The 26,856-nt window shown below is 43.8% G+C and overlaps 1 protein-coding gene across 2 annotated transcripts in view; it reads left to right on the top strand.

Moving 5' to 3' along the window:
- ADAMTSL3 (ADAMTS like 3) overlaps positions 1-26,856 on the top strand; it is a 267,862-nt gene that overhangs the window by 220,405 nt on the left and 20,601 nt on the right. For both annotated transcript variants that reach the window (XM_033166904.1, XM_033166905.1), the window contains exons 21-23: positions 6,601-7,684; positions 8,766-8,893; positions 10,320-10,448. In XM_033166904.1, coding sequence (XP_033022795.1) covers positions 6,601-7,684; positions 8,766-8,893; positions 10,320-10,448 — 1,341 coding nt within the window. The remainder of the gene's footprint in view (positions 1-6,600; positions 7,685-8,765; positions 8,894-10,319; positions 10,449-26,856) is intronic.

Raw genomic sequence — 26,856 nt, forward strand, 5'->3', positions numbered from 1 at the left:
TGGAATTAGGCTGTGAATGGAGAGACAGTGTGGTGTAGTGGTTAGAGTTTTAGACTAGGGCCTGGGAGGTCAGAGTTCAAATCCCCACTTGGCCATGAAACTCACTGGCTGACCTTTGGCCAGTCCCTGCCTCCCAGCTTAACCTACCTCTCAGGGTTGTTGTGGGGATTGAGTGTGGAGGGGAAGAACCATGTATACCACCTTGAGATCCTTAGATAAAAGGTGGAATGCAAGTGCAATATCTGTCTGTCTATCATTCATTCATTCATCCATTCATTCATTCATGATGCTTGTATCCCAAGTTTCCTCCTACTGGAGCCCAAAGTGTCTAGCAAACATGATAAAACAGTCAATTAAAGCAATTTAAAATTTTCAACAAAACAAAAAACAATACAGCGGACATTGAATGAGGTTGCTTGCATCCCTGAAAAGATGTTTCACCAATGAAGCATTGTGCAAAACAACGCCTAAGCACGCTGTTTGTTGCACAATAGATTGCTCAATCTGCGCTACGATATCCTGCTAGATCTTGCTGTGCTGTATTGGATTCCCCTGTGGCGGAATATTAAAGCTAACTCGTCCTTGTGCTAGTGGGCAGTGAACAACGGTTGCAGCCTGGTGCTACGATTTCCAGAGTTCCCTGGGAAGAAGGATTGGTTGTTAAACCACTCTGAGAATTGTCTCCTAACAACTTTCAGCACCCTTAACAAACTACAGTCCTCAGAATTCTTTGGGGTGCAGCCACAGCTGTTCCAAGTGGTACGATACTGCTTAAAATGTCATAGTGCAGATGGGACAGAGAAAATCTTTTTTTACGATGCTTGCTCAGCCAGAAAACATATTGGATGACTTTGGACAAGTTGCTGTTCCTTAGCCTAACCTACCTCACAGGGCTGTTTGTAAAGATAAAGGACAAATCGCACCTTGAGCTCTTTGGCCAAGGGCTGGGATATTTATATAAAAATAACAATGTCTTTTAAAACCAGTCTTAAAAACCACTTGAGTTGCTTACCTAGTCAGACCAGTCCTGAGTTATAGCTTTGTAAAATTCAGCAGTTACTGATTTGGTGTGCCAAGGATCTGTCCCATGACATCATTGCTACATGCCATTGTACTGTATTAATTCATTCCTCTGCAAACCCCCAGTGATTTGCGTATTTATTTATGTATATTTATATATTTTCCCTGACTGTCAGCTTTCAGAGCGGCTCACAAAGTTAAAAACAGGTGAAATGACAGTACTGAAACAATAAAATAGAATAAGAATGAGCAAAACCAGATGGGAATCGCTCAGTCATGTGTGTGTTTTTTAAAAACCTGAAGAGCGGACAACCAACCAATCAAGGCCAAAGGCCTGGTAGAGTAAAACAGACTTAACAGCCTGTCAAAATGCCTGTAGCTTAGTGGACACAAGTACCTCTAGGAGAAAGGAAGGGCCATAGCTCAGTGGAAGAGCATCTGCTTGGCATGCAGGAAGTCCCAGGTTCAATCCCCAGCATCTCCAGGTAGGGCTTGGAGAGAACCTTGTCTGAAACCATGGAGAGGTGCTGGGAGTAGATAATGGTGAGCCAGAGGGAACAATAAGTCAGACTGATCACAGTTACATTAGGAGCATTAAAAATAAATAAATTAGCTCCCAACTGTCTGGTCTTGATCCAGAGTTAGGGAAAGGGGGAGAAATGGATTCAGTTCACATTTAAAGGCCAGCATACCCAATTCGCAAACCATACACGAAAACAGCTGTTCCTCAGAATTTGCACTTCTCCAAATCTTGGCAATGCACTCATCCAGCCAAGTAATATATACAATGAGGCATACACTAGGGTAGAGGAGATATTATGCATTAACAAAAGTAAAATACAAAAATGTGTTAGAGGGGAAACTGCTTTACAAAGATATGTATATTAGGGAAAATTTGCATTAAAATGCTGGTGAATTTTCACAAGGACATCTTTTTAAAATATATATATATATCTCAAGCTGATGTGCGAATGTGGAGAACTAAATTTAAGATTAGAAAACGGGGAACCGGAATCGATCTGTTCGCCCGTCCCTATACAGAGCGCAGCTGCTGTGCTTCCTCCAGTTTAAAGGGGGGAAATGCACTTTGTGGAATTGGCAAAGTTAACAGCTAAAATCAGACAACTTAATGGTGATTGTTTTGTGGAAGAATAGAAACCTTTTTCAGGCTATTTACAGAAGTAGTATAGTATGATGAGTTTGTGAGCAGAATTTAAACTATGAGCCACAGAAGAAATAAGAGGTATTGTGGTTTTAAGACAGAGAAGATAGGGTGTAGCAAGGGGGAGCAATTAAAAAAACACCCGGGAAAACAGGGTGGGAAGTTGACAAAACAAAAGAAAAAATATTGTGTATTGGAATGTATAGGTGTTTTTTTTTTTTAATGTAATGAAATATAACTGGAAAAAAGAGAAAAAAATACACTGATGGAGAAAAGGCCTCTTTGCCCGAGCCCATGGAAGTTCTGCAGGGTGAGCTGGACAAAACTACTTATCTGGTGTCAAGCTACCTCGTTCCACAACTTTGGAGTTACAACTGAGATTTTCTGTGTTCCACATCACTGCCAACCACACCTCTGATGGCAGCAAGGAGCAAAGCACAGCCTCTTCCAAAGATGTTGAGAAGTGGTTGTTTTATGGGGTGTTACAACTCACCTGCCAACCCAGAATGTAGACCTAATACCTGTCCTTCTGCTTCCAAAATGGAGTGTGTTTTTCTTTCTCTCAGACAAGCCACCTGTGCAAATGCAGTGGACCAAGAGACTGACATGGCCCTGCTTTGCCAAAGAGAAGAAATCCAGCCCAGTCTTTCTCTGAAATAAAGGGATGAAGGGTGGGAGGAGAATGACCGAGCAGCTTTGCCATTTAGATGCTTTCATGCATATTCATAGCTATGTATCGCATTGATACTTGGTTGGAATAGTTTGGAGTAAGCCCAGGACAGCCACAACATGTTTTAATTTTTAAGTCACACTTGCTCTCCATGCATTCCGGACTTTTGGAAATGGAAATGGGGGACAACTTAAATGCTGGAGCATTTCCATTGAGACAAATATTTTGAACTGCATCGTTATTATGATAAAGCACACTTCTTTCAATAAACTCAGAACCTGAGGCAATTTATTTCTTGTGCAGAAATGGAACAGCTGACTATGGCTTGATAAATACACAGGTCTTAAATCAGCTGTTGTCCTCATTGGCCATAACTGACCAGCCAAGACATTAATTCGCTAGAGAGATTCCCAGTCAATAGTGGGAATGCATTTGGAAATGTGGCAATGAAAGTACATAGCAGATGAGTGGATGAGGGAAAGTGAGTCCCAGTTTCCTTTCCCAGATTGCTTTGCCTACCTCTGCATGCTTTGGTCCCTTGCTTCCCTCTCTGTCTCTCTGTTAGAGTGCTCATTTTTCATCTCTAGCTTCCCACATTCTGAATTGTCCCTCACTTTCATTTCTGGCAGGTAACTGTGCTGGTTATTACTCATCACTGCATGCCCATGTTCATATTTGGTCCTTTGTTTCCAAGCCTGTTAAGCATGGAAAACTTGGTCTGAGTTGTGTTGGTTGCTGAGCATGCAAATAGGTGTGAGATGAAGGCAAGTATTTAATACACACCAATGGCTTTATGAAATAGAGGGGAAAGGGAAAATTCTCAATTCAGAAGCCATGTGGGGGCACAGTGCTTCCTAATGTGCTTCCATGCTGTTGCTGCTGTTTTAAAACTCCCTGTATGGAGAAAGCTAGCTTTCTACATACGTTACTGTTTTTTTACCCAAATCATAGATGAATATACTAAGATCTTCAGATAGTCCAGATGTGAACTGATATTTGAGTCTTATGGTGCAATTCTCACTTAGAAGTAAGTCCCATGGAAATTAGTGAGACTTGATTCTAATCTTTTTTCCATCTATAAGATGCCCCCATGTACAAGACAACCCCTATTTTTTGAGCCCAAAATTAAGAAATAAATATTTTAAACATCAAACAGTGAGGCAAGCTGTGTAATGGCGGCTGCTCCTGTCAGCCCGCCCTGGGTGCCCTCACTGAGCTCCTTGCAGGGGAGGGGAGGGGCGCGCCGCGGGGCCTCCATAGTCTGACTGCCCCCTCCCACTCAGCTGCCCTACAGCTAGAAGAACTATCTTCCCACCCCTTGTGTTTTTCTAGGGACGGGTGGCAACCCTAGGCACAATGCACTCTACTGAAACATAGGGTTCGCTGCCTCTCCTGATCTGTCAAATCAAAGGGAGAAGGGGGCAGGAGATCAGGAGAGGCTCGGGAGTTGTGGGCGGGCGGCACGCCGTTGCCCAGGAGGGTTGCAAGGCGTGCAGTTTCTCTGCTGGGCAAGGCATGGAGGGGTGAGATGACTTCGATCCCCTCGGCCAACTGGAGCGGTGGCGGAGCTGGTGTGGAGCCAGGCAGCTGAGCATGTGGGAGAGTATGAACGAGAGCGTGTCCCCGACGGCCAGGAACTGCAGAAGTCAAACTGATTTTTTTCTGCTCCACTCTCTCTCTCTCTTTAAATATATATTTATTATTTTCTTCCTTAAACAATATTTTCAACACTACAGTAACAAACATAAAACCTTCTGCTCTGCCAAGCATGCGACTTCCCCCTCCTTCACTTCAACAGTTTTCCACTTTCAAGTCCCATCTCGCATTTTAGTTCTTTCATCTGTTATCCACATTACAAAAATTATTTCATTTTTTTGTAAATAATTTTTATTGGTTTTTCCTCTGAATTTAACAAAGATTATAACAGAAAATTTGTAGAGACAAACAATACAAAAACTTATATTACAAAAGATTTATACCACTCTTATCTTTTACATTTACAATTTACGTTCCCTTCCCTTCTTTCTTCTTATGTCTTCTCTAAGTCATACATCTATGTTTTACACATCAACTGTTTTTCCACCGATTTAATTTTCTTTTTCTTTTCGGATTTCAATTAGTTCTTGCAATCCCATTTCAAAATTATATATCTTTCCTTATTTCTTTAGTATTCTCTTATATAAAATAACTACACGCCATGTGTTTTATGTCATCCTTTACGTCTTACACACCTTATCCAAATATTCCATAAACTTTCCCCATTCTTTTCTAAACGTTTCTTCCCCCTGTTGTCTGACTCTCATTGTAATTTTTGCAATTTCCATATATTCTGTGTGCAAAAATTATTTCAATCCTGCTAGTGTCTTCAGAATTTTTGCAATTATGGTTCAAATATACAGTGAATTTACTCCAGTCCCTTTGGAATTTCTGATTGTCCTGGTCTCGAATCCTGAAAGTCAGTCTGGCCAGTTCTGCAAAGTCCATCATCTTTGCCTGCCACTCTCCAATCGTAAATACTTCCTGTAACTTCCACTTTTGTGCCATTAAAGTTCTCACGGCTACTGTGGCGTACACAAATAGTCTTTGATCTATCTTCACAATTTCCTCTCCCATCAAACCTAGCAAGAAATGCTTATGGTTTTTTGGGAAAGGTATATCTAAACATCTTTTTTAGTTCATTATAGATCAGTTCCCAAAATATTTTTACTTTGTCACACATCCACCACATATGATATAAGTCTCCGCCTGATTCTTTGCATTTCCAGCATGTTTTATCTCTCATTCTATAAATCTTAGCTAACTTTACTGGTGTCAAGTACCATCTATACATCATCTTCATTACATTTTCCTTTAATGCCATACATGCTGTAAATTTCAAATTTCCATTCCACAATTTTGTCCAAGAATCAAACTCAATAATATGCCCAAATTCTAATGCCTATTTTATCATCATCCACTCTCAAACATTCAGGGGAGCAAACTGCACTCTGCCTCTTGGGCGTGCGCAGGCCCTGCGCTGCCTCCCCCCCCCCCAAGCTGTAGGGTGGCTGAGTGGGAGGGGGTAGGCAGACTCTGGAAGCCCCCCCCCCCCCAGTGCGCGCCTCCCCTCCCCTGCGAGGAGCTGCAACTGCCGGAGCATGTATGGTATTTATATATTTAATTGCAACATTCCGTGTATAAGACTACCCCCAATTTTGAACTTTAAGAATTTGGGGGGAAGCGTCATCTTATACTGTACACGGAAAAATACGGTAAGTATGCTAGGGATTAGGATATCAAACTTCCAAGTTCAATATCCTGTTGAAAGAAACAATGACTAGAAGCACTTCTGGGTAAATGAGGTTTGCAGAAATGAAACAAACACTGATGGGAAAATTACAGGTGGGTAGCTGTGTTGGTCTGCCATAGTCAAAACAAAACAAAAATAAAAAAATAAAAAAAATTCTTTCCAGTAGCACCTTAGAGACCAACTAAGTTTGTTCTTGGTATGAGCTTTCGTGTGCATGCACACTTCTTCAGATACAGTTTCAGTGTATCTGAAGTATCCGTTTCAGTGTATCTGTATCCGTTTCAGTGTATCTGAAGAAGTGTGCATGCACACGAAAGCTCATACCAAGAACAAACTTAGTTGGTCTCTAAGGTGCTACTGGAAAGAATTTTTTTATTATTTTGTTTTGACAGATGGGAAAGAAACTGGTTAAATGTGTCACACACACACCCCACCCCCACTATGACTTTATCATTTCAGAGATTAAACCTAAACTTTTTGGGAAATATGCTTCCCTTGGACCACAGATCCTCAGCATCCACAGAGTCTACATACAAACAAGGCAAGAGAAGCGCATAAATTTTACTATCGGAAGCCGAGCTTACCTGCTTCCAAAAACATCTGTTGTCATTAAGTGCCCCGTCCGGAGGTTCCAAAAGTCGCTTATCCAATGGGAGAAAGACGGGCAGCACCTCCAGATCTCTAAGCGACTTGGCGTCACTAAATCGGGATCGCTCAAGGTCAACAGTCTTGAGGCTTCAGATATCGGGGTGTACAAGTGCATTGCAGGCTCAGCGCAGGAGACGTTTGTTCTTAAGCTCATCGGCACAGACAACAAGCTGATAGAACCGCCCGCTTTTGGTAAGCGCACGGGTGAGAGCAGCAGCACAGAGCGCAACGAAGCCAACAGCTTTGGAGCAAAGTGGCACAAAATGAGTCAGATGTGGCAACTGTGGAGCCAGAAGAGCGAGCAGTATCTGGGCGATGGGCAGGTGAACGACCAGCCTTTTCTGCGACACCTGGAAACTCACACGAGAAATTCAGCGGAAGAACGTGGCTCTCGTGGATTCAAAAATAAGCGGCTGGAGGCAGTGGTTCTCCCCGGCGCCTACAGTATGGATACAGTACATTTCGAGGAGCTGATAAAGAATTTGAGTCACCTTGTTGAGGCGGGAGAGGTCAATGATGAATTGGCTTCCCAGCTCGTCTACCAGTTGATTGCCGAGTTGTCCAAACCACCTCATTCTGCTTCTGATATACAGAAGGAGCCTCAAAGCAAAAAGCCACCTTCCAGGAAACCTGGCAAATCTGCAGACGTGCCTGATAATCTCAGCACGAAACCCCAAGGCAACGCATCGACGCTGAGCCAAAAAGGTCCAGTTATTGTGAGGCACAAAGAAGGGCCCAGGATTCTTTGGAACAGAACGGAAATGGTACATATTGGGAGTACGGTCTTTTTAACAAAAGACACCCGCATTGTACATTTGCTTTGTGAAACTGTTGGTGTTGGCAACCCTAAGTATACATGGACGAAAGATGGAATGGAGTTAAATTCCTTTGAGAAGTAAGTAAAAGGGAATCTATGCTTTTTGTGTTTTTCTCAGTGAGTCGTGATATCACTGTCAAATAATTACAGTATAAAAAAAAGGAACCAGCTGTGAAAACCACTCCTGCTTACTCATTTTACTGCATTAGCATTCATTGTGGGCATCAGAGTCTGTTAAGAAGGTAGCCATTGACATTTTCAAAATTAGAGTCCACTTCAAACCCAGCTGTGGTAATAGCACATGGCTAAAGATAGTGGGAATGGGAGATTAATTTGACCTATTGTTTACTCAACAGAGTATGATATTCATGAACCTCAGAATTGTGAAGAGATGAGCAAACCTAGTTGGTGCTTTTTGGCCGATGTAGAGTTAGAAAAGAGAAGCCCAGGAAGATTCACTGTAGGGGAACAGGATACACAACAGAAGGCAAAGCATGTGTTCTCCTTGAGCTTGATGCTATAGAATTGGCTTGATACTGGTCTGTTTCATACTTTCTGGATCGTGCCAAAGGCCTATCTAGCTCAGCATCCTGTTTCCCACAGTAGGCATCTAGATGGCTATGGGAAGCCCACAATGCAGAATTGCCCCACTGTTGTTCTCCAATGACTTAAGGATGTAAAGAGGCATCGTTTTCCATTCTGCCGTGCCTTTATTTCCTGCAGCGCTGTTTCTGTTCTGCTGCAGTTCATCTTCCACCCAAAACTATGTCGCTCATCTCACAGTCCGCTGCAGCAAAATTACATAACTTACATGTAACTAACAACATAAGTTATGTTGTCATTACATTATCCCACCCCGTGATCAATTTCATATTAGCTGTGGACAGAAAACAACCACAACTGGATTGTTTTCCATTTTGATGCTTGGAGAAATAAGTGAACCTCAGCAATATGAGTGTTTGTTGGAATTCTCTGATGCCCCTACTAATGACCTGGACAAACCATGAGCTAGGTATAGACTATAGGATACACCTTGGGTGCAGCAGCAAAGTGACCTGGGAGTTTGGCTTAGTGTGAAATGCAAAGCAGGCCAGTGTTGAACTAAATGAATTTTGCTCATCTCTGGTTAAATCTTGTCTATTCCTTGAACCTTCTGCAGAGTTGTTTTGGAAGACAGCGGGAAAATCCAAATTTTGAACCCCACCAGGAAAGAAATGGGTTTATATCGCTGCATTGTGGAGAATGAGTTTGGTTCTGACACAGAATCTTCTACTCTGTTTTATTCAGGTAGCATTTAATTTAATTGCTTTCCCACTTTCTTTACCATGAACAATTTCCCTATATATATTTTTTCTGTTCCCCCTCCCAAACGGCATGTATTTATTTTTTTATTTGTTTTTATTTCATGCAAAAGGCCGGGTGAAGATGTTTTTATTCTCTTGGACATATGAACAGAGCTAATGGTCTGATGTTTTTGGCCATTTATTTTTGGTGATTTATATGGGCATTTTTTATGTTGTTGGTGATTTCGGTGGATATATGCCATATACATATATACACACACACACACACACACATATATATATATACACACACACACACACACACATATATATATATATATATATATATATATATATATATATATATATATTCTGCCCTTCCTTTCAATGTAGCCTCGGGCAACAAATATCAGAAAGTTAAAAACAATTCAATTTAAAACAAAACAAAACATGCTTAAAGTGTTTCAAAACATTTTAAAATCCAACTCAAAACATTCCAAAGCATTTACAGTAGAATATATAAAAACATTTTAAAACTTTCCGTATATTTCTTTTATTTTAATGTGTCTTCATGGTATATTTGCATGTTATTGTCCCTGTTAATTGTTTTGGAACTCCTCCGGCTGTGTGAAATGATACATAAATTGAATGATTTAAAAAACTAGCTCACAGGGGCCAGAACAGGTAAGTGGAGTTTACTTGGATAGGTGTCAGGGAACTATCCCCGGTGCAGTGCAAGGTGGTGGAAGGGCTCTCGGGATGCTACAGAGAGCCTCAGTCCCACCTGACCAGCAGCACCTCCTCCAGCAGCGAAAGGAGCAGCGATGCTTCTAGTGGGTAGGGGGAGGTTTCTCAGGGGGAAAGGAGTCGAGGCTCTGGGGATGTAAGAGAGGCCCCACACTCTCTTGGGACCCAGGCCGATGCAGGGGAAACGCAGTTTCCATCGCCCCAAAGGCGCCGTGGGGTGAAAAGGAGGAATGGAAGGCGTGGTTTTCGTATACCGAAACTCTTTTGTTGGGGTCAGAACCGGAAGGGACCATTCCCAGATTCTGACGCCACTTGAGACAGACATGCATTTTTGCGCTCTGCACTGTACATAATTTGCACAATAAAACTTTAAAGGAAAACTCGGAGGTTTGGCTGCTTACTCATGAGCAACGAACTGAGAACCTTACAATAGGTAAACATGACTGCTGAGAGCGGTAACTGATGGGGACTAACAGGTAAGGGATAATGAATAAATGGTAGTAATGAGAAAGACCAAAGTAGGACATGGGCAACTCCCACCGGCATACAGCTCCCATCTGCATAGCCCCTCCCTTATTGCATTGTTTCTTGGTCACACCTGAGTGTGACTTAGGAGTCCGAATTCTCAGACTAGCTAATGATTGCTCCTTCTCGCTCCCCTCACCCTATTCTGTCCTTTGCAGAGGCTCCCACCATACTGTTTTCTGTAACAAACGTCACAAATTTTGAGCTTCGGAACATTTCTGCAACTGTTGGAGGTACAATCCTGGCAAGAACAGGAGCGAGCGTTACCCTGCAGTGCCCAGTAAAAGGTAAGGAGAGGAATATGCACCAAAACCACCACCACCTTCTTTCCCTCCCCATAATTTTGTGCTGAAAAGTTCATCTGAAGTCTTGGACAGTATTTGAAAGAAAAGGGGAAATATGTTACTAGTAAAAAGCAACAGAACATTAATCGTGGAGCATGTGTTTTTATTAGGCATGTCACCCTTATGCACCCTGTTCCTTTCCAATCCCATCCACTAAAATCTCTCTCTGTCTCTCTCTCAGACACACACACACACACACACACATACTTGTTTCCATAAGACAATCTGTGGCTAACCACGTTGTTTAACAGCCCCAAGAGCTGCAGAAGATCTTAAACGTGTTGGTTTCACAGCCAGCTGTTTTGTTTCTCAGGAACTCAGCTCTCCAACTATCCTCCTCTGTCTGCTCAGTGTCCCCACCCCATTCATGCTTTTTGAGGCTCTGGTTTGTCCAGATTGCAACGAACCGCAGTAATGGATACTACCCATTCTTATACCCATCCTGAGAGTTCTGCAAGGACTCCTGGTTGCAGAATATGGTTTGTAGCTAACAAGATGGAGCTCCAGTAAGGAGACAAAAAGCATTAGGCTTATTACCGTATTGGCCCGAATATAAGCCGCACCCGCAAATAAGCTGCACCTTTAAAATTCAAGGCTTATTTGCGGACGCAGCCCGCCTCCTAGCACTACCGCCCTGAACAGGGGGCAGCCGACGCACATCACCCTGCTCCCCAAGCCAGCGCTGGTGTGTGCCCACCTCCTGACACCGTGAGCGGGCGGTGTGCCATTGCCCTCCCAATGGCCCTCCTGGGCAGCTGTTTCAGCAGCAATATCATAAGGTTGCGAATATAAGCCGCACTTTAACTTTTTTGGATCAGAATTTTTTTGGGGGGGAGGAAGTGTGGTTTATATTTGGGCCAATATGGTAGATGCCAAGCCACAAAAGTCTGCTCTCAGCTCAGCACCTCTCCAGAGTAGAACTGGCTATAAACTGGGGCTGTGCTGCTGTCTACTAGTTAGCAAAATGCCCAGTTGCAACGGGCAAGGTGTTTGTGCATAGTTGCAAGAATTCCTTGAGGAGTTATCAGTTAAGGGGGTCACCTGCAATCACAGGTGCTAATTGTCGACGGCCCACAAACCTTCTTTCATCAGCCACATGTTAAGTTCTGTTTCGTAGTCAGGTTGCAGTGCAATGAAACATTGGAAGAGCAGAACAGTGTGTTGCAAACTGACTTTTGCATGTCACTCCCATTATTAGTGAGGTGGGTGTTTCACACGGAGATATATCGGTTGCCAAACTGGGTTTAGAGAAAAGGCATGTGCACAGGGGCAGACCTCTGAAAGTTCACACTTTCAAAAAAAAATATCTGGAACTGAAACAGACCCATTCTTCAAAAGTTTGCCCTTCTCTGGATTTTGTAGTGCAAATCAAGTAACGTGTACAGAATGCATATGCTACGGTAAAGTGCTTAAAATGCATTCTATTAGGGGAAATGGTATTTCAAAAAGTTGTATGTTAGGGGAAATGGTGTACAAAATTGTGTATATTAGGATAAATTTGCACTAAAATGCTGAAGAGTTTTCATGAAGCCTTTTAATAATCATAATCATAATACTTACAAATTAAGGGATATATGATGTTCCTGGGAGGAGAGGAGCTGGAGAGAGCAGAGGTGACCCCAATCGCAGTGGTATTGGCCATGGGGGGGTGGGGTATGGCCAGCTAAGGGGCACACGACACAGGCAATTATGGTAGTGACTGTGCTGTGTGCCAGCCCTTCCTCTAACCTGGAGAATTACTGTTGTCCTGTCAGCCAGCCCTCAGGTCTGAGGCTGCTGTTGCTGAATGCTGGGTTGGCTCTGAGTAAGACATCCTTCATCCATGATCTGGTTATGGTTGTAGACCCTCCAATTGGCAATGAGATCACCTTTTCTCTGCTGTCGCAGGAGGAGCTGGCCCTCATTTTCCCAAATCTAGAATAACTGCTTAAGATCCACAGCAAGGCTGCTTCTCCTGCAGACCAGCCCCCACTCTGCAGCTGGCGCAGGCCTCCGCTTCTTCCTGGGTGGGTCAGGAGCAGAGGGAGACGTCCCTTGCCTCGCCACCAATGCCCCCACTCAGGGAAGGGCCAACCATCGGAGCACAGCCTCCAAAGAGCTCTGCAGCAGGATCAGGCCCAAGGGGCCCAGCCAGACCTGCAGCCTGTTCTCAGGGGGGGCCCACAAGCAGCAGTGCAAGAGTAACAGCCCCTAGGAACAGAGATTGTTCAGAGGCATCCACTGCTTTGCACATTGGAGGATGGAGGTGGCGGCCGGTTGCTGCCTCTCAACCTAAGCTACCTCACAGGGTTGTTGTGAGGATTAATTGAGGAGGGAATCCATGGACACCCTCTTAAGCTCCTTGGAGGAAAAGGTAAATGACATCAATAAAGGAGACACACTGAGAAAGTGGCACTAAAAAAAAGAGCAGGCTATCTTCTTCCACCTCCTGTCGCTGCCGGGGTTATTCCAGGCATGTCCAAAGCCCGTTTTGGGGGCCTAATCTGACCTGCCGACTGGTTTAATCCACCCCCTGTGGCAGTTTATTTACTGGGGTCAAATCCTAAAAGAAGCTCAATCCTAATAAAAGGTCAACAACTTTGGTCGGCCCTCACTCATGTTCACTTCATCAAATCTGGCCCTCTTTGAAAAAAGTTTGGGCACCCCTGGTTATTTCTTTATTCCCCCCACTCCCGTTGCCTTTCTCACCCTCCCTTCCTGTGTATCTCCCCCCCCCACCCAGTTCTCTGTCAGGGCCAGTGAAGGAACTCTAAGAGCAAGAGCCCCTCATTCAATATCCTCGAACTATTCCATATCATCAGAGCTGATGTCTTCTCCTCTGCAAAGTTTACAACTTGGTTCTTCAACTGGGTTATAGAAATAAAGATAGAATAAAGCAAAGTGCTTTCCTGGGTAATGATCCGAGAGCAGGGCAGAGAGGCTGGCGGAAACTGGGAGGGGGTTGCCTATGTGTCTCCAGTGGAGTTCGGCCCTTGATTTCCTGATGCTCACCAATAACCAATAACCCCAATCCAGGTGCCAAAATGTCTTTGGCCAGCCCTGTTCCAAAGCATTGCTGCTTTTGATTGTAATGGCAAAGTATTGCAACCATGGCCAGTAGCCATTGTTTACCTTTTCCTTCATTGTCTAATCCCCCTTTAAACCCATGCAAGTTGTTAAATATACAGCGGTGTCCAGACCGGACTAGGACCCAGGTGTCCAGGGTTCAAATCCCTTCTTGGCTATAAAGCTCAGGCTCTCAGCCTAGCCTACCTCACAGGGTTATTGTGAGGATAATTTGGAGAGAGGAATTGCATCTTGTACACCACTTTTGAGTTCCTCGGGGAAAAGGTGGAGATTCCATGCAATAATACAATAAAGCACCAAGAAAGGCTTCTAGGTGCACAAACAGGTTTTTTAAAAAATGCTTAGAGGCGGCAAACTTGGGTGAGCGCCCAGGTGGAGAGAGAAGGTGGTTCCATAATACAATGAAGGGGAGGGGGGACAAGAAAAACTTTAAAAGAACATCCAACCCACTGGAACATATGATACACCATGACCAAATGATGGACCACTAGCCAACCGACTCCTGGGCAAACAGGTGGGTTTAAAGGAGGTGCCAGAAAGTGGACCGCAGTCATGGCCTGCCTTATTTCCTTCAATTCTCCAGAGGAGTGCAAAGTTGGGAGGATTTGGAGGAACTCCAAAAGGAGCCTGGATTGAGCTGCCTGAGCCCTCTGCTTGGAGATAAATGGAGTGGGGGGGTCGCGTTTTAATGTTTTCCCTTCGAATTCCCTTTTTCATAGATTCTCTAAAGGTCAAGTTTCGGTTTTATGTTCTTGTGATAATAGAACGATTGAAACACTTCATCATACAGTGTTTATATGCCCTTTATACTGTGCCGTCCGGAAGAATTTATTGTTACCATTAATTCACAAATTGTCTGGGCACCTGGCAGATTTCCAACTTACTTTTTTATTGCAAGATACAGATCGCGAAATTTTTAACTTCCGTTCTGACATACAAGAGACGTAATGTGCTGCTGTTTAGGAGCTGAAATCTCCTTATATTATTTATCTAATTTTACATGCTTATTAAGTCTTTTATTGTTACCAATTTTAAATCAAACAGTGTGTGTGTATTTCCCTCGTATTTGCCTTTGTTTTTTCTATGAGCTTAAAGCTGAAATAAAATTGATTGAGATAAATGCAAGGGGGAAGGGGCAGATGCTTGGCAGCTACCCGAAGTTGCCCAGGTGACATGGGCCTGGCAGAGAGGGCATTCCTGGAGCCCGGAGCCCATTGGCTCCAGTCCTTGGCCAGGCTCTGACCTCACAATCAGCTGTGGAATCCTGTGGAATGTTTTGTTTCCTAGGAGGCCAGGTGAGTTTCTTGAAAGGATCCTTGGCTAAGCTGAAAGACCAGTCAGTTGGAGCAGTTGGCAGCCAGAAAGCAGCCATTCTTCTGTTCTTGTGTTGAAAGTGGTTCAGATGGATTGACTGACTTTCTGGACCTTTCCGGTTTTCCAGACCTGTTGCGTAAAGTGCTGCTGGTTGTGCAGAAGGTAAAGTCATGGGAAAGAGGGAGACATCCTGAATATTTGTGCCCCCCACCACCTGCCCAGTTTTTAAAGATGCTCCTTGGACCAAGGACCTTGGTTATTTGACCTTTCTAAATCCCATGCTGGGTGTTACATGAGCCAGCAATTTTCCCAGGGAGTTTTCTGGTGAATTTTCTGAGGTTCCTTTTTTTTCCACCATCCAGATTGAAACAGCATTACCACCACTGTGAGGGATCCTGTTCCCTCCCCTTCAATACTTCCCCAACAGTGACTCTCCCTAGGTTCCACTGACAACTAGGATGAATCCTTCAGTGTTCATACAGGAGCTGTCTCTGGGGTACCTCAGGGCTCTACGGTTGAAAACCTCTTGCCACCTATGGGATCTCCCTACCAGGGTTCCCAACTACTGCAGTTTGCCTCCCCTTTAGGCAAATAAGTAGCACACTTGGCTTCACTGTCCAGCCCTCTGTATGACAGGAGAATAAGCAAACAGTTTCCTCTTCCACAGGAAAGCTTTGTTCTCTCCTCTTAGTCACACCTCTTAAGGTACTGATACACTGCCAGAGTCAACGAACATTTAAGCACATTTAACTTTATTAGGTAACTTGAAAACATGGATGTCTCGGGTTATTACTGGTACAAATCTTCTTCTCATGTAATTCAGCTTTGTTATAATATTTCCTGCATCCCTTTAGCTATGGTAATGACCTTTTCTCCCATTCCCCAAAGCCTAACCTCACATTTTTTCCTCTCTAATCCCCCACCCCCAACTGCCAAACCCCCAACTGCCTTTTAACGGTTGTTCCCCCTCCTTTTAGAATGCCAACTAGCTCCGCCTCCCAGGGAACACCTACCTAACATGGGAGTGATAGGTTAACCCATGATGAACCTGAACCATCAGCAGGCATTATTCCGCCACAACCACCACCCCATCCAAAATATTCAGGTGAATACTCCCCCACCCACAAATAGGATGAGGAATTCTGGGAGATCATTTTTCACTCAACCCTAAAATACACACCCCCACCTCTGCAGGGCTCCCACTTGCACCCTTGGGTGCTTTTTTCCTCAGCTTACATTTACAGGGTCTAGAATTAGTTTCCCAAGTCCCATCAGCCCCAGACAGCAGGTCCAGGGGGGGCAGGGAGAGGAGGGGAGTTGGAGTCCCATAGCAACATTTGGAGGGCACCAGGTTTGGGGAGACTTGATGTAGAAAACATCAGGATAATTCAGCATTATAACACTGGGTTATAATGCTGGCCCTGATCAGGAGTAGCCAGAACTTGCTGTCCTATGTGGAAAGTGGAGCAAAGGACCTTGAGCCCATTGAATTATTATATTTACTATGATTAATTACATTTATTAACTGATTTTCCCAAAGAGCCTGAAAAGAGCCTCCGAAGATTTAAAACACAAAAATGCCATAGAAACAGACAGTAAAATACACATGGTCCTCAAAGTGTTCACCCATCAGTGATGTGACGGGAGAAATACATGCCTTCTTCCTTCCCCTGTTCAAACACTGAACCCCAAGAGAGACCCCAAATCAAATCATGAGGCTGGAGACTTGAGACCCCTGCTTGTCTCCTCTTCCGCAGAAGAGTCAGAGTCTCCGACCTGACACCCAAGGCGGACCCCTCTCTCCCCTCCCGGCTGGAAGAAGACTTCCACTACTATGAGGGCCTGTGGAGAGCCAAGGGGATAAGTAACTATACAACCTTGAGAAGAAGAAGAGAAGAAGAGTTTGGATTTGATATCCCGAAGGAGTCTCAAAGCGGCTAACATTCTCCTTTCCCTTCCTCCCCCACAACAAACACTCTGTGAGGTGAGTGGGGCTGAGAGACTTCCAAGAAATGTGACTAGCCCAAGGTCACCCAGCAGCTGCATGTGGAGGAGCGGAGACGCGAACCCGGTTCCCCAGATTACGAGTCTACCGCTCTTAACCACTACACCACACTGGCTCTCATCTGTATAGGGTTTATTTTTTTAAAAAAATGTTTAATGTTTTATTGTGTATTTACCTATATATGCTGGATGCCGCCCAGACTGGCTGGGGCAAACCAGACAGATGGGCGGGGTAGTAGTAGTAGGAAGAAGGAGGAGGAGGAGGAGGAGGAGGAGGAGGAGGAATAGGATGCCCCTATTTTTATAGGGGAAATGTTGGAAGGTATATGGATGAGGAAGCCAATCTGGTCTGTATCACTGAGCATCCTGTTCTCACAGTGGCTGGCCAGACCCCCAGTGATCAAGCAGATACTGCAAGCAGGGCCTAAGCGCAATAACACTCTCCCCACCTGTCGTTATTCAGAAGCTTACTGCCTCTGACAGTGGAGGTAGAGTCAGGTTTGCATCAGGTTTAGCAGCCATTGATACATGGGGCCTAAGAGAGCTGGCCGTTAATCTGGCAGGACTTCATTGATTCCCGCCCCGCTCCCTTCCAAACAGGAGATTGCCAAAGGCTGCCTCTGTTACCAGGGCAACCAGGAAGTGATGGAGGCATAGTAGGGGTACGCCTTGGAACCTAGATAGAGCCCTGGGGACCTGAGCAAAGGACTTGGCCTGTCTCCCCTCATCCTCAAACATCACACAAGCACACAGAGCATGTCTAGTTGCCAACTGTTGGGATAGGCCAGCACTGTGCATCGTGCTTAATCAAAGTCAGCAAGTGTGCGTACAAACCCATTTCTTACTCATATACTTGGAAAAGATCAGAGCTTGAAAACAAATTGTTAAAATGAGTCGGCAGTGCCATTTCCATTTTCATTACTTTGGCAGGACGGGGGACGCACACACATTTTTCCTTGCTACCAGAGAAAAGGGGGAAAGGGGAGGGAGAGAAAGTCTACATCTAGAAGACCAAAAATAACGATAGAAATATATGGATGCAAATAGTTCTACAAATAGCTTTTTAAAATAGTGGCGCCAGACCGACGGATATTGGGACATGCAGCTCGGTTGTTCCCCCGTCCGTACCAAGGGTATTGCTGTGGTGAAGTCATGTTTTCCAGCTCTGCTTTGGCAACCATTTGTACAAGAGCAACCTGCACCTCACATTCAACTGCTTTAAGTCACATAGTGTTAAAATATTGTTAGTGCTCTCGGTCTTAGCCTTCTTAGTATCATTTTGCCTTTGGTACAAAGGGCTTTCTGCTTGAGAATGTTTTTAATAGCTGAGTATGCTATTTGAGGGCTTCATTATATTAAAACTGACTGGCGCCGCCCCCCATTCTGCTTCCCTTTCTCTTTTTTATTTACAAAGTTTTTGTTTAATTTCAGTTCTGACATCCGGGGAAGTAAAATCCAGATTATTCTATTAAGAGAAAAACAGCCTTCTCTTTTGACCAGAAATGACTAGAATTTCATGCATCAACCAGATTATTCCCATAGACCCAGATTATTCCAATATGGGATGTTTTTGGAAGCACTGCGGCAGGGGGAAATGGTAGCAGGAAAGGACATGCCATGTGGTTTTTTGTCATGTTAGGTTTTACAGTGCTGGACTGCAATTTTCATCATTCCTCCCCGTGGCCCGTGTTGCTAAAGGGTTGCTGGGAGTTGTAGTCCAACAGCACGGCTTGCACACCCAAATTTAACAACGCTTCCTAAATGTTTTGTGCCTTTAAAATAATTGTTAAGTCAGCACTCTAATCACACCTCTTTTGGCCACTTTGAGGGGAGATTCCTCAGTGTATGAAATAAATTGTGGCAACCGAAGAATTACTGCTGAAAGCAAACAAGGGAGGGGGGGAGAATTGCTGGAAAGACTGTTTTCCCAGCAGATTTGGGCGCTGTTCATTTTTTAATGCACAAGCTGTGATACATTTCCTAAGTTCCTGCACTGGCAGAGGCTCCCCACTCCCATCAGCAATTAAGCATTTGCTTGGCATGTGCACAATGTTTACTGTAGAGACCACTTGTGTCATTTATTTATTACAATTGTGCTCTGCCCTTTCTCCAAGGAGCTCAGAGTGGTTTACATAGGATTATCGTTACAACAACCTAGCGATCTAGCTAAGGCTTGCTTAGAGAGAGTGACTGGCCCCATGGTCACCCAGGGATTTTCCACTGGTAACATCCATCCAAGAGCTGTGGGACAACACGGAGTGTGTTTTGATCAACGAACAAGATAAAAATTAATGAATGAGCAAGGTAGAATCAAACCTTCTGCCAACTCATTCAACAGCTTGCCTTCCCAGCATTCAGCGACAAATTCCATAAATCTTCAGTTAACCATAATCCCCATTAAGTCCCAACTGGGAAACTGCAGTTACTAGGTTTGGAACAAGCCAGAAGTTGGTCTAACTTCAAACCATGGTTTAAGATCCTGGTTTGTTCCAAACCTGGTAACCATAGTTTCCAGTTTCCATAGTTTCCTGGCTACTTGCAGCAGGCCAAGAAGGGGGAGGGGGAGAAAAGGGGCAGCGTGAGGAGTGTTAGCAAGAGACAAGCATACAAAGCCAAAACATTCTCATTCTCACCAGGCCATAGGAGTCAAAAGTGTAGGCAAACCCTTGATTCCACCCAAACACAGTAACATCTACATGGGACTGTGTTCACCAATACTGTGAAAACACCTTTATGTTCAGCAACCAAGCTTTCTGCCCCTTGTCAAGCACAGCAATACCTGATTCCACCATCTTCCACCCTTTCCAATAACCCTATTCTTAATTTATGATGACTGGAGTTACTATGCTATTGACAGGAAAGAGCTAGTGGCACAGCACCGAGGTGGACAAATACACTGCCCCCAAGTGAGTTTTCTCATCTTGGTACTCTGTAGATGCTCAGCTTAATGTGTGGGCAAGGGAGAAGGCACCATACCTGCCCCCCCCCCACCAGTGTCCCCCTGGTGCTTGCCATGCCTCCTTCAGTTCCTGTCGAGGGGGGCAGCACTTGCATGCCTTCCTTTGCCCCCACCCCACTCTCGGAGCATCCATATAGTCAGGAGAACCTTCAATCCCAGCTCATATTCTGCCAAGTGGTGATGAGGAGAACTTGCCACACATCAGCTACAGATGTTTGGTTTAATTATCTCTCCCCACATCGTTTATTGAACTGGACATGGGAGGAATGGTGGACTTTCACAACGGCACCCCCTGCTGTTCATTTGCTAAGATGGCTAATTTCAAATGAATGCTTTTGTTTTGAAGAAATGGGTCGGAATTTTTTTTAAAAATTGATTTCTATTAATGCATTGAAATGAAAAATTCTCCTTACAGTTTACAATAAAGGCTTTGCTACTAATTAGAATAAGCACTCTTTAAGTGACCTGTGGCCATAACAGATAAAATAACCAGTAAACTTGCTTCGATGACACTCAAAACAAATGTTAGGAGATCTCTCATTCTATCACTGAATCCAAATGCTCTTTAGTCACTCTGTGTGTGTGTGTGTGTGTGTGTGTGTGTGTGTGTGTGTGTGTGTAATTTAAAAAATCCATGAGTGTTCTTTCCTTTTGTTTTTTTTACAATTGCTGTTAGAATTGGAGGTGTGGGAAAATCCAAACCCTGAAATAGAGAGTGAAACTAGAAAGCTAGGATATTGTAGAATTGGAAAAGCTTCAGAAAAGGGGCGTCAAAATGATAAAGGGGGTGGAGTGACTCCCCTATGAAGAAAGGTTACAGCATTGGGAACTTTTTAGTTTAGAGAAAATGCAAGTAGGAGGTAACATGATAGATCATTGTTGTTGGTTATTGGCTGAGCTTTTATTAGTTTTGCCCCGCTGAACTTTCTTTCTTTCTTTCTTTCTTTCTTTCTTTCTTTCTGAAATCTCAATGCAAAAAAATAATAATTGTATTTTTGAACCTTGGTTTTAATTCTAGACATTACATAGCTGTCAACCCTCTCTGCTGTTTCCCAATGCTATAATAAGGGAATCTTCCCGCCCCCCCAAAAAAAAAAAAACCGGGGGGAAAGGTTGACAGCTATGGACATATGGCAACCCTACATTGGCCTGATCCAACAGCCATTTCTTACGTTCTTAATGTGGAAAATTGGAATTATATTATAATGCATTATAATATATTATAATGTATGGTGTGCCACCTACTGGTCAAAAAGGGGGGAATTCATTAATATTCAATTGTGCACATAACTCCTCTAAACATCTTTAGAGTTCTCAAACACTGACGTTTCATGAAGGTTCCCCAGATTTCACTTCTGCTTCTCCTGGTTTTAGACCATCATCCACAAAGATTCCTTCCCACAGAAACCAACTTGTTTACTTTAGGGACTTCTGTATATACTACCGTCTTCTATTTAGTATGAGCAAGATATTTCCATGAGAAGAATATCAGCTCCCAAGAAATAAGTGCAATTAAGGACCAAATGTAGGCTTTTACAAAATTATATTCTCTCTGCTGATGCCACTGGTTCTAACTTGGCTTGAAGTTGCTCCTGGATGGAAAGTATAAAAATTTTATAAAATCCTACAAACATCTAGGGTTGGTTTTTTTTTCAGGGGGTAGTGAAGTCAAAGCTTTAAGAATAATTAGTAAGCCTAAAAATGTTCAGTGTGTAATATGTTACTGTGCTTTTACGGTTGGAGGAAATTTGTTTTCAAACACCATTCCTTTTATAGGCTCCCTGCAATGCACGTTTCTGGAGGAAATAAAGGCAGGTTTCTGTCTACATGCAGCCTCTGTGCTTTTTTTTTTTTAAAAAAAAATTATTTTTGTATTTTTAAGGTAGAAGAATCTGTTTTTCTAGGTAGAGCTGTGAGACTCCAGTTCTGCACACACGAGTTAGTAAGTGCTGATGAAATCAATGGGACTTAGGTCTGAGTAGACCTGTGCAGGGTTGCAGTCTAACAGTCGACATGTTATGAAAACAAAGGAAACTTCAAGCAGGAATGTTTAGAACTGAGCAATGTCGTTACGCACTTTGACATTTATTAGCAAATTATATCTGCATTAACAATACAAAATAAATTTGCTTCAGAGTAGGGCACTTGGCTGGTTGCCCCCACTCTTCTTATATGTCCAGGGTCAGGGCTTTATCTGTTATGAACCCTGCTTTCAAGATTGTGGGGATAAGGAAAACCATTAAATCTCAGTACTGAGTGTGCAGTTGCCAACCACACAAGGAAAAACTATCCTGGCTGTGTTTGTGTTTGTGTTTTTGTTTTATGCTGGGCTAGTTGTCAGAATGTCTTGTTCAGAAGTCTCTCCTCTGGCATGCAGATTGGCCCAAAAGGAGGTCAAGAGAACAAGCAGCCACAACAGTGCAATGGGAAGGGGCTCTGGGGGCTTCTTATTCAGCTCTGCACAGCTATTTCTATCCCAGTTTTCCTCAAATGAGTTCAAGGAGATGTGCAGAGTTCTCCCCCCCCCCCTTCTAATTTGACTAAGTTAGACTAAGAGACAATGACTGGCTCAAGATTCGCCAGTGAGCTTCATGACTAGGAGTGAGTGAATCTGCCAGTTTTTTTTTTTTAATTCTCCTGATTTCTTAGTTTATCCAGTCTTAAGTTTGGCTCTCCAAATTTCCACATCAGGGTTTTTTTTGGGGGGGTGGATCTCCAATTCACTGAATTTTGCAATGCAAGCCAAGTAATGTATCTAAAACGTATATACTGGGGTAAGGTGTGCATTAAAATGCATATGCTGGTGTAATTAACATACAAAAATGCATAAGATTGGGGGGTGTTTTGCAGAAAGATGTATCAGTTAGACAAAATTGCAAAGAAACGTGTAAGGAGAAATTTGGACTAAAATTCTGATGAATTCATCATCATTGCAAACTGGTGTGAAAATTTAGAAAACTGACAATAAGACTGGAAAAATTAGAATCAGAGAGGTTTCCCATCCCTATTTGTACTCCCATCATCTTGCACACTTCTGGCCTGCTCTCACCCCAGTTATTATTTCATGGGAAAAAGAACCTTTCTTGGTTTCTCCCCCACTTGGCAACTCTCTGCTATGCAGCAGATTCATTTGCTTTCATCATTACTGTAGGAAACCTCACAGGAGAAATGAACAAAACTCAGTCGGCTGATGGTCTAGTTCAGTAGGCAGCAGTAAATGCAAACAATATCTCACATAGTTAGCAGTAAACGGGCCTTGCGGTTTCAAAGCTAAATTGCACTTCTGTGGAACAGGCACTCTGAAAAGCAAATCATCAGATGGGAGAGTGGAGAGGTTAGGGTAGAGACATGTCTAGCAAATTTGATCTGGGGCGGTATGGAAGAATAGATGGCTGAATACTGGCTGCATTTACAATGGGAAATTTTGATTCGGAATTTCAAGTTTTTCAGGGGTAATCCTAGAATCAAGATAGAAACAGACATCAGAGAGGAAGCAGGACTATTCAGATATACCATGGAGGTTTTATCCAATGTAGTGCTACGCTTCCTAATGGTGCACTTCCAGTGGCGAAATGTTTTGTGCCAGTGGAACGTGGTTGGGCGTGAGAATGCACAAGCAGCTTGCAGGCAACTTCGTTGCATGATAGACTGTGCGATCTGTTGTGCAACACGGTCACACTTGTGCAGCTGCTTCATTCCTCTGCTGAACAGCGGTAAAATTCACCTGTCTGCTAGCACAAGAGCCTTCGCTCCAGGGCACAGAGAATACAGTGGTGCCCTGCTAGACGAATGCCTCGCTAGACGAAAAACTCGCTAGACGAAGGCATTCGTCTAGCGGAAGGCTGCCCCGCAAGACGAATTCGTCAATGGGGCTGCCTCCCAAGACCAAAAAAAATATTTTTTTTGTCTAGCGAAAACCGCGGTTTACATTGGTGCTTCGCTAGACAAAAAATCGCTAGACAAAAATACTCGCAGAACGAATTATTTTCATCTAGCGAGGCACCACTGTATTGGGCACAGCCCTAAGAGTTGTATGTGCTTGAAAATGTACACCCTAGTTATCAAATAATGTTAACAAATAGGGTGACAGCAACTTGTCACCCCCCAAAAAAGAAGGACCAGGCAAGAGGACCAATAAAAAGGACACAAATTTGCATAAAAATTGCATGTTGATTTATATGTATAAGTGCAGATTTAGAAATAATTACTGTAATTTAAATAGAAATACAATAATCTCACTTTAGTGCAAAAAAGCAGCGTGCAGGCAATCTGTGTCCACTCTGCTTTCTAGGTGCCTTCTGTGGACTGGCGACTTCAAGGCTCTTGTTGCTGCTCCCGTCTTTCTTGTGGCAACTGGACTTGAACTAGCCAGCTAAGAATTGTGTCAAGACATTTGGGAAGTGTGAAAGCTGGTGGATAACTAGCTTCCACTGTAGTCCAGGAAGTGCACAGCAGGTCAGCTGTTGCTAGAGCCCCCAAATTTCAGATCCCTCAAGCATCCCTTGTCCTCACCCCAAACCCAAAGGAGGCCCTGTGGAGATGTTCTTATGGCATTAGTAGGCTCATACAGAGAAAGTTGAAGAGCTTTAAAGGTCAATGCCAGTCCTTTGAACTGCACCCGGGAAGGGATCAAGTAAATGTATTTTCAGGACTGTTATGCTGACCAACTGCTGAGTACATATCGCTTCCCCCCAAAGGACCTTGGGAACTGTAGTTTACCCTTCACGGAGCTGTAATTCCCATCACCCTTAAACTACAGGTTTCTTTAAGGGAGGTCACGTTCTTTAAATGTGTGGTGTGCATGTACCCAAAGTCTCTGGACATAAAAGTATAAAATCTGTAACAGGATTGCAGTGATTATTGTGTTGTTGATTCTTGTCTTATTTTTACTTAAGGCACTTAGCTGTGGCTTTATGTGTGTTGCTTCCTTAGCCTTTGTGTAGCACTTCCTGAACAACTTTGGAAAATGCAGCATGTATAAGGAATTTTAACTCTTAACTGAGAAAGTTATGAGAGGGTGCCAAACCGCTGGCCGAATGTATTTGGGCTGCAACCACAAAAGGGGCTCAGGCATGAAACAAAATCTCTTCCTAATTTCAAGAGGTCTTCTCCGAGTAGGGCTAAGCTGTTTCTCAGCAACATTTATACAACCTGCCATTTAAATCACTTGTCCTTTTAAATAATTCGTTGACTTCTTTTTCTTTAAAAGAAAAAAAAAACACAGAATCATAGAAAACAGATTTTAGAGTTGAAGACAGTAATTGCTTAAGTTAACTTGTTTGGCAACCCTGTTAGAGTTGATCGCTTCTCTGATGGCTTTTTTTGATAGACACTTTTATTTTCCATAAAAATAGCAAGTTCCCAAAAAAAAAGAAAAAAGAAAAAAAAAGTCTGGCTTACATTATACTGAGAAGAAAACCTGAGGTGTGGACAGAAAAGTGCTAAGCTTCGGACTTAGATGCTAAACTTCCTCTCTCAAGGATCATGGAGAAATTGCCCAAAAAGCAATTTTGCAAAATGACCTGTAAAAAAAAAGAGTGTTCAAGCCTGGCTTAATAATTAGGTTTCATGGAGCGGGAACAGAGCTCAGGGTTGCTAGAGCGCATGTTTGCAGGTAGGGGGTCCCAGGTTCAGTCGCAGTTAAAAGGGACCACGGCAGCAGGGAATGCAAAAGTCCTCGGCCTAAGAGCTTCTATAGCTCAGAGCAGCTGATCTAGATGAACAAGTATACTGACTCAGCCTCAGGCAGTTTCCTATGTACCTCTACAAAATATTCCTGTTCCTTAGCCGGTGGATATATGCGGTGGTGGCTGGTGGGGCTGTTTTGCTCTCCCGTCTTCCGAATGCCACAAGACGCTGTCGCTTACCAAGAAGGGAAGGGGCAGTGCAGACACAGCGGCGGGAGCATCAGATTGGTCCCAGCTCCAAGTTCCCGCATGCCTCCCCCTCTTGCTAAGCAGCAGCGACACGCAGCACTGGGGAAGCAGGAGAGCAAGGCGGTCCCCACCCATGCAACCCCACCAACTGCCGCTGGATACATGGTATGCTGGACAATGGAATCAGAACGCTGCTGTTCTACGTTGTCTTATGATGACATTGCTAGGTTTTCGTTTAGGTAATGTCAGGGATCTGCCCTCCGCGGCCAGGCAAGGTCGCAGTGGGTACAGGCAGCCCCAGCCACTCCTATCTGGAGCCTTATTTGCCCCTACGGGTTCCCACGGTTGCGCCCGGTGAGAAAACATGGAAGCAGAAAAGAGACCTGAGGCTGCTGGCTTCAGAGAGAGAAAGATTTATTTTCTGCATGCAGAGGTACTGCAGTGTTCAGACATCCAAGCAAGTACAAAACTAGTCAATTTCCAGACAGTTCTTATAGACAGTTCTCTGGCTCTCTTCCCACCCCAGAAATCTTCCTCTTGTCCATATAAGGAACATTTCCTGTTGTACATTTCCTGTTGTACATATAAGGCAAAATGACATTTAGCCCTGAGTTGGTTCATGCACACTTCAGCAAGGCCATCCTATCTCTGACCTAGACAGTTCCTCTCTGTGCAAGGTCAGCCTTCTACTGTTATCTCCAGACTCTTAGTCATAGCTTGCCAGAAAGAAGTACAATGCAGATAAGAGTTCACAGCTTTACAGAGAGGTTTCATACAGAAAAGCTTAACAGAGGCACTTTTATACTTCTGGACTAACAATACATTCAGGTAAATATATACAGGTTAGCTAATTAACCCTTCCTTTCACTATCTAGTGATACGTCTCCCAGCGGTTCTTCCAGCACCTCCCCTAGGGAGGAGGAGTTATCCTCGGGCAGCCAGGTAGACCGCGGGCTCCATGATGTTGCTCAGAGACCCAGCACCGTCCGGCAGACCCGCTCTGAGGGGGAAATGCCACTTCCATCACCTGAGCTGCGCAGAGGGGCCAAGAGACCGGGGAGGCGGCACTTTAGGGTGCCGAAATTCCTATGTTGGGGTCGTAGCAGAAAGCAGGCACTTCCAGATTCTTTGA

This window comes from Lacerta agilis, chromosome 13 (genome assembly GCF_009819535.1).
Source record: "Lacerta agilis isolate rLacAgi1 chromosome 13, rLacAgi1.pri, whole genome shotgun sequence".
In the NCBI taxonomy this organism is placed as follows: Eukaryota; Metazoa; Chordata; class Lepidosauria; order Squamata; family Lacertidae; genus Lacerta; species Lacerta agilis.